Source organism: Acanthisitta chloris, unplaced genomic scaffold (genome assembly GCF_000695815.1).
Source record: "Acanthisitta chloris isolate BGI_N310 unplaced genomic scaffold, ASM69581v1 scaffold46377, whole genome shotgun sequence".
Taxonomy (NCBI): Eukaryota; Metazoa; Chordata; class Aves; order Passeriformes; family Acanthisittidae; genus Acanthisitta; species Acanthisitta chloris.
In genome coordinates, this window is record NW_008681812.1 from 1 (window position 1) to 8,289 (window position 8,289).

An 8,289-nucleotide genomic window follows, 5' to 3' on the forward strand; every position below is an offset into this window, starting at 1 on the left:
AAATATAAATAAATAAAATATTTTCTTTCAAATACTATTTTCACCTGAATGTGATGCTTTTAAGAGGTAACTTGGGAAGAAGATTACAATGCCAGTCTCCATTATTTTCAGCAAAGTGTTTGCACGTTCACTAATGCAGTAGCATTACTGCTTATCTGGCAGATCCGTTTCCTGTCACAAGTTCCAGGAATCCTTTTCACACTGTCATGTAAGGCTTTAGTCACTGATGAGAATGATGAAGCTTTAGCCCTGAGCTGGAGCAAAACAGATGCAGAACAGGAAAAGAGTAGTTTTTCGCTTCATTTGCACAACTGAAGCACACAGGTTAAAGGAATTTCTCTGAAGTCACACAGGAAACCCTTGGCAAAGTGGGGAACCCACCTAGTGTCAAGCCTGATCTGCACTTAAGGATTCGGTGGTGTAAATACACCACCAGCCGAGCTCCATCAAAGGTTGTTCCCAGGGAGGAGGCAGCTTGTGCAGCAGTGTTGGCTTTTTTCTGAGAAATTGTAAAATTAAATGTTTGATGGTTTTAGAGGCATTTTGCTGGAATCAAGTCTTTAAAGTTTTTTTAAAGGCTGTTTTGAATTTGTACATATCTTCTTCCTAAAGTTCTAATAGGATATGGAGGTTATTTTGAATTATATTTACTTTGGGCTAAGCAGTTTTCCTTTGAAGCTGCATGATGCTTCAGAAGCACAAACTGTCCAGTTTGTCTAAGTAAACAGGGGCCTGCTTTCACCCTGTGCTAATAAAATCCTTTGGTGTTTCAAGACCATTAGACTTAATTGTATCAGAATAGGTAAGTAGCTATGAATTTGTAAGTTTGTAGTTCCTGGCTGGGTAGTTTTCAAAATTATTTACATCAATATTTTAATTAGAAAAGTGTATCTCTATTCCTGCCAAGCAGATGATTGAGCTAACAGGTTTTTTTCTCTCTTTGGTCTTTTATTTCTCTAGCCTCCAAAACTCTAATAAATAGTATGCTGCGGGACCCTTCGCTGATTCCAGATGGAGTTCTAGCAAATCAAGTCTATCAGGTATCAATCCCGCTTTTCTTGTTTTCTTTGCTTGGGGTTGTTTTTTTTCCTGTGCCAATGCTGTTATCTGCCTAGCAGAGTAAAAGATTTTAAACCTCATTTAATTACTGTCATCATAAACTATAAGTGAGGTCAGGGTGCACCATAAATGGCAATGCAGTATTTGTGAGGGGAGCATTTCATTTTTTAATAGCTTGCTTTTATAGTGAATAAAAGCATGCAGTTTTTGTTTTCTGTGATTAAATCTGAACAGCATCTGATAGCCTTTTTGAAGAAAAGTAATTACTATTTTAAGATACTCTTTAATGGTTTTATAGTTGCCCATCAGTATACTACTTCTTTTATTTGTCTGCAGTGTACTGTGAATGACTGTTGTTATGGACCACTGGTGGACTGCATCAAACAGTATCCTTTCCCATAAAATTTTAGGTGCACAATTGACGAGCTTAGACTGTGTGGAAGAGATGTGTCTAGCTTTAACCTGACATAAAGTTCTGCTTCACAAAGCATACTCCTCTGTTTTACATTCAATCAGCTAGAGGGTCACTGCAGAGCTTTCTCTTACACTAACAAAAATCAGATGGACCACGGGAAGATGTCAGTTTGGTGGCTACACATTCATATGCCTGATTGAACCTCTTTGGTTTTGATTAGTTGAAATGCATGTCTGGTTTTGTGTTAAGACTAGTTGACCATGCTTGGGGTGGTGGAGTTGGACTAGATGATCTCTGGAGATACCTTTCAGTCTCAACTATTCTGTGATCAAATTAATAAATTGCATAGATAAGTGTTCAACGTTATGGCTTTGCTTTATTATGAATATGAGTTTTAACTGAAATGTTTTCCAGTGCAATTCAGGTGGATTGATTTTTAAACTCCTATCTGGCATTCCAGTGCAGTTCTTTTATTTTCTCTTCTTCTTAAAGGAAATCAGATTAGCTGCACACAAAAAAACCCCCTATGTAGCTTGAATTTTCAGGGAGGGTTTTTTTTTTTGGTGTTGAAGTGGTAATTAGAGACCCTCAGTATCCAGTGGGTACACTGAGGGAACTCCACGCTGTACTGACTATTCCAAACTAAGATTACAATTTGTTAGTAATGATTGCTGAGACCCCAAATCTGTTTTAATATAAGTCCTGTAGGAGTAGCTCTTCTGTTTCAGTCTGCTGTCCAAAGAGCAATTTCAAAATCATGGCCTGCTATCACTGGCCAGGCAAATAGGGCAGTTCCCTGCCAAGTCCTCAAGAATACTTGCATGACTCTCTGCTTACATCCTGGGAGAAGATCTTGATTTTGCTCTACAGAGTCAGGTTAGGAAAGCTACAGTGATGTTTAGTTATACATGAAAACAGTACATCTTGTAACACATGTGATTGCCACTCCTTAAAAATATGTTATTTTCACTAGAAGTACTTGTCTGGTGTCTACTACAGCCTCAGCCCTGCTCCCATTAACTAACAGCAGCAGGATAGAGTTCTAATTGTCTTTGTATTTTGTGGTTTTAATTGTAATTTTAAGTGTTCATTGTGACCTATCTACAAGATTAAACAAAGCTCTGTGAAAGTGGATTAATCTAGTAAGTTGCACTTTCTAACATGTTGTTGTTTGCTAATTTTAATATCTAGAAATCTAAGTTTAATATTTTGTGGATGAACAATCTGGGTGTACTTTTCTGAAAGGGTTAGGTTTAAAAGTAATAATGACACATATGCAGAATTATGAACTGTTTTTAATAACTTGCCTGCACTCTAGAAAAGGCTTTTATATCCTGTTCAGATTCTGGCTCAAATCAGTTATTGAATACACAGTGACATTGATAAGAATATTGAGGAGTTTTTCAAGCCCATTTTGGTACAGAAAAGTTTAATACTAAGCTGTGTAAGTGCATTACTGCAAGTATGTTGCTGAAATAGATGTTAATTTTCAGGTGCATAAAATAGTTAAAAATCAATTTAAAGTTAAGGTTTTAAAAGCATAATGTCTTCTGAAGGATTACATATTGATTTTAAATATAACTATCTAATTGTATATGCATGGACTAGAGTATGAAGTCAACCTCTTTGTAAATGCCAAGAGGCTATTTTTCAGTAATAGTTCAGATGCTTACGGGAAACTAGGCTGCTAGAGTGCATGAGTAGAAAATGGCTTGTGAGGTTATTTACAAGTTTTGCCCCATGGTCATTGCCATACATCAATAACAGGTATTATTATAGACTAACTCTTAAGTGTTTCTGCTTATGGTGCATTATAAATTCTGTTTGTAGTATTTTTCTTGGTTTTTGCTGTTCTTCATTTGTTCTTTTTGTTCTGTAAATGCTAGTAGAGTTTAACATAATACACAGTTTCAGTTGATAAAAGCTGTATGTACATACGAAATGATTCCCTAGAACTTTTATTTTTTCTGTTGTTCACCATAAAGTGTTGATATAAATTAAGTGTTTAATGGTAAGTTGATCTGTAGTTTCAGTTTTCAGGAGTTATCCAAAACAGAATTTGCAACTTAACTGTTTTTAATGTAAGAGGTTTTATTGTGATGTTCCATAGAATTCTTCTTAAAAGCATCCAAAATAGAGCTTTGATCTTCAGGAGAATGCATTAAAAATACTTAATATGGTGACTTTTCTACATATTGCTAAGAATAGCACATTGGATCAACAGGCTGTCAGTGAAGGGAAAAGGACTTCAGTATAAAATATTCATAGAATCACAGAATCATAGAATCAACCAGGTTGGAAAAGACCTCAGAGATCAACGAGTCCAACCCTACCATGGTTACTACACCATGGCACTAAGTGCCACATCCAGTCTCATCTTGAAAACCTCCAGGGATGGTGAATTTACCACCTCCCCGGGCAGCCCATTCCAATGTCTGATTACTCTCTCCATAGAAAATCTCCTCTTAATATCCAACCTAAACCTCCCCTGGCAGAGCTTGAGCCTGTGCCCTCTTGTCCCTCCTGCTGGTTGCCTGTGAGAAGAGACCAACTCCCATCTGACTACAACCTCCTTTCAGGTAGTTATAGAGGGTGATAAGGTCTCCCCTTGAGCCTCCTCTTCTCCAGGCTAAACAACCCCAGCTCCCTCAGCCTCTCCTCATAGCACTTGTGCTCGAGTCCCTTCACCAGCCTCGTTGCTCTTATCTGGACCCACTCCAGCACCTCAATATCCTTCCTGAACTGAGGGACCCAGAACTGTACACAGTATTCAAGGTGTGGCCTCACCAGCGCCGAGTACAGGGGAAGAATTACTTCCCTGGTCCTTCCCTGACAGTAGTTCATGCTTCTGAAAAATCAGTTAAAAGGTTGTTTTGTTACAGTATGATGTTTCAGGTGGATGTAGTGCCTATCTATTTCAGAATGTAAAGAATAAAACAAGTTTTTTTCATCCTTTGCTGAACTGGAGAATTGATAAACTGGTCAGTAAAGAGCAACTTGGAAAGTAATTAACTACTTTCCTTTAAATTTGTGGGGAGAATAAACAAAAAATGGAGATATTGCCCTTAATTATGCTGAGTAAATATGGTTTAATGGGTGTTAATTTTGTGAAATGTATGCTGTTGATACAGTAGTCTGATTTTTGGGAAGTGCTACGTATTTCTGAAAATCCCTGTAAGAATTTTCAGAAGTTAGAGCTCAAGTCACTGATCATTTCTGAAATGCTGATGAAGGCCAATAAATTTGATGATTAATTACTTTACCTTGCTTATTTGGAATTTGTTGGAAGTTGCTTATTTTCCAGAGTAATCTTGTATTTCTTAACCTAAAGCTATCAGCGCTATTGGGCATGAGCATGAAGTCTTGCTCCGAGAAATGCTTTTGGAAAACAATCTCTCTTTCATCGGTAAGAATCTATAGTAGAGGCTAGCCAGTGAATTCCTAACTTCAAAGATGTTGGTGACTGTTTGCTTAAGAGAAAAATAAGCATCAGTGATCTTTCTCTTAGGTAGTAAAGGAAGAGTAAAAAATGATTGATGCTGTACATGTTATCTTTTATTGATTTAGAACTGAGCAGGAACTCAGTTACCTAATACCCTATATATACAGCACATGCACAGGCTTGCAATTAATATTTTATAGAATAAGTAGCTGAAAAAAATGCTTTAATATCTGCTGCAGTATTACTTTTGGGGTCATGAGATATTAGCCATAATCTAGGCCTTATGAGACTTAAGAGGAAGCATAAAAAATATTAGCTTCAGAATGCTTTATGTGTTAAAGAACTGCTAGAGGATTCACTCGTTTACCTTTCTGTGCAGTTTCTGCTGAATTTTTGTCCTCTGCCTCCGAATTAATTCAAGTAGTCTTTCTCACAATCCTGATATTTAAAGTTATTTTAAGGATTAATTAGTTAGGAAGTTATTTTCATTTTTTTCCTTCAACCTGCAGTGTTTCTTTTGCATGAGTATCATTGAAACAAAGATTATTGTTTAAAGCATCCTTTCTCTTAATGTGATAGTAAACAATAACTTCTTAAAGCTTGGGTTCCATATGTGATGAGATGAGTGAAATGCAGTCTTTTGTTAATGGTTGAGCATTGTATTAAACGTGTGTGATCATTGAATTTTTCTGGTTTTACCAGAAATTACCATCTCTCCTAAGCTATCTTAAACAGATTTAAGAAATCAGAAAGCATATTAAACTTCCTTAAAGATTTGTATATATGATTAGGGAACAGAGTTAGTGTGCTCTTGTAGAGAAAAGTGAAAAAAGGACAGGAATCACTATTGCATGCAAGGTCACCAAAAGGCACTATGAAAATGTGAAGAGGTAGATTTTTCCTAAGTGACTGTAAGAGTATAAATACAGGTGATAGGCTTAAGCCATAATTGCAGGTACAATGTTGAGTTAAAATACTTAACAATTCTAGGAACAATAAGTATAAAACAAACTGCCAGGGAAGGTTACAGAATCACCTTCAATGAAAAATTCAAGGCTAGATTTGACACTCATCTATCAAAGCTGGTAATGAAATCAATCCTGTCACGATACAAGGGAATGGATTAGATGACTCACTAATGGATCCTCAACCGAATGATTATCATCTTATTTGGCTTGTGTAAGCTTGTGCAGTTCACAAATCAGATTTAAATTTTAATGTTTTGTGACCTTGGATAAGCATCAGTTTTATCTTTAGAAATACCCTCAAAGAAATTTGCGCTGTGAAGTCAAAACATCCAGAATGAGTTAACTCATTAGAATATAAACATATAAATCTGAGAGCTTAAATTGTTGTTCACATTTTGTGTGTAGTGAATTATTGTTTATAATGCTTTCAGATATGCTAAGTATTTGTTTTTATTATGTCTATGCATTGCATGTGTCTTTCAGACTCTAGGTGTGTTTGGGTTTTGTTGTGGGATTTTTTTTTTAAAAAACAGCTTTTCCTAAGCATCTGCAAGATGAACCCTACTGAGTTGCTTGCAATAAAACCTTTCCTCTCTGAAAAAAATAGTTCCAAAACTGCTTGAAGAAAGCCTCAGGAAAGCAGAAGAGATTACAGTATTCGCTATAGGTCCACACATTCAGGCTTTGTTTGTCAATATGTGTTCATTCCAGTTTTGAAGATGGCTTATGACTCACAAATCCATTATTTTTTATCATGTATTAAACGAACTAAATTCTTGCAGTTTCCATATTAGTGTACTATTCCAGTGTACCATTCTTCAAGAGTAGTCATTTTTTTTGTTTCAGCTATGCTTACCTAGGCAACAGAAAGTCTAGTACAGGAGAAGAAAGCACAGTCAAAAGACACAGTGAATAGACATTGCCCCAGTATAGTCTTGGAGCATGAAACACCTTTTGAGGTTCAGGACATAATTTGTCTGTTTCTAGAGCAGATTGCTTCCATAGGCTACAGATCAGAAGTAACACCTACGCACTCACCCCAAAATTAATTGGAAACCTGTACACACTAATTGGGGTTGCATTTTACTAATCCACTGTCCATGAGAAGTGCATCATATACCACATCCTCTCTTCAGCAAAGACACGTTGCCTGAGATTCAAGTGGCCAATACAAGCATTCTCTCAAAACAGGCTGACAGCTTCACACACCAGGAATTTCTAGGTTCTATACTGGATTTTTATTTTTTTATGTCTTTGCCATGAATATATTAGTAAAGCTTTTAGCTATAAGGGGATGTACTGAACTTTATCCTCCTTTGGCTCCTACTATGATGTCCCTTGGTAGCAGCCTGGATATAAAATGTGAAATCTGATCAGTGTTTTCTGCTGTAATGTTAAATTTGTAGTTGTGGCTCATTCATGCACCAGCAGAAGAATGTTTGGTTTCTTTGTTACATATAATATGAGAATAATGTATATATCAAATAAGAACAATGATATGTTAAATGGTTATTATGGAGTGTAAAGTTATGGTAAAGATGAAGCTCCATTTTTGTTGGAAGTCTAAATTAATGGGAAATCTGTAGACAAACTACTTATTAGGGCTGTTTCCACATAATTTTCAAATCTGAGAATGCATAAATGTACCTGTCAAAGCTTCTGTGGGCTGGCTTTCAAGCCATTGTTAAATTATTCTCTTAATCCATGCTAGAGCTAAAAGATATTTTAAGGTGCAGAATTATAACTCTGTAGCTTCTGGACCAATACTTGGGCCAAGAAGCTTGAACTTCTTTTTGATGAGGTTATGATTTAAAACAAAAAAATTATGGTGATTGTGTGGAGTTCCTGTAACTGTTTTTCCCCCAGAGTTATAAAGCTTCAAAGTACTTGAAGAAATAGTAGTACAAAATTATGTTCCTGCCTGTGATAGACAACTAATATCAATAATGAACATGTTTTTTAATATATTTTCCTGTGTTTATCATGATACAAAATGTTAGAAGAAATCAGATTAAAATATTCAGAAACATTTTAAACAAAAAGTGTGTTCTTTTTTCAAGCCATGAATTGGGATCAAAAGATTTTAAAAGTAATAAGGCACCCTTGAAAAAAGAATCCGATGACGAATATTAAAAGTAATGCTGATGCAAACCCCAGTTCAGAGTTTGGCCAAGTTGACCTGCAGAACATCTGTCCTGGTTTGCAGCAAGTTTTTTTAAGGTGCATTTCCCTTAATTTGTGGAATTGGCATTAGTTAGATGTGAAAGAAAAGACTGACCTTTCTATTGCCATTGTTCTTAAGTCATGAAAATTTCAGCTAGGATATCCTATTGTCATTTCTAGATCGTTTTAAACAATTAGGAGCAGGTTACAGTTAAACAGAATTGGGTAAAATCAGATTTATT

General features: G+C 35.9%; 1 protein-coding gene across 1 annotated transcript; it reads left to right on the forward strand.

Moving 5' to 3' along the window:
• Window positions 1-960: 960 nt before the first annotated feature.
• On the forward strand, window positions 961-4,894 carry LOC103805564 (uncharacterized protein C15orf41-like; the record flags this gene model as incomplete). Its single annotated transcript, XM_009078218.1, has 3 exons — window positions 961-1,040; window positions 1,396-1,445; window positions 4,813-4,894. Coding segments are annotated over 3 exons (212 nt in total), but the record flags the coding sequence as incomplete, so codon positions are not given.
• Window positions 4,895-8,289: the final 3,395 nt, after the last annotated feature.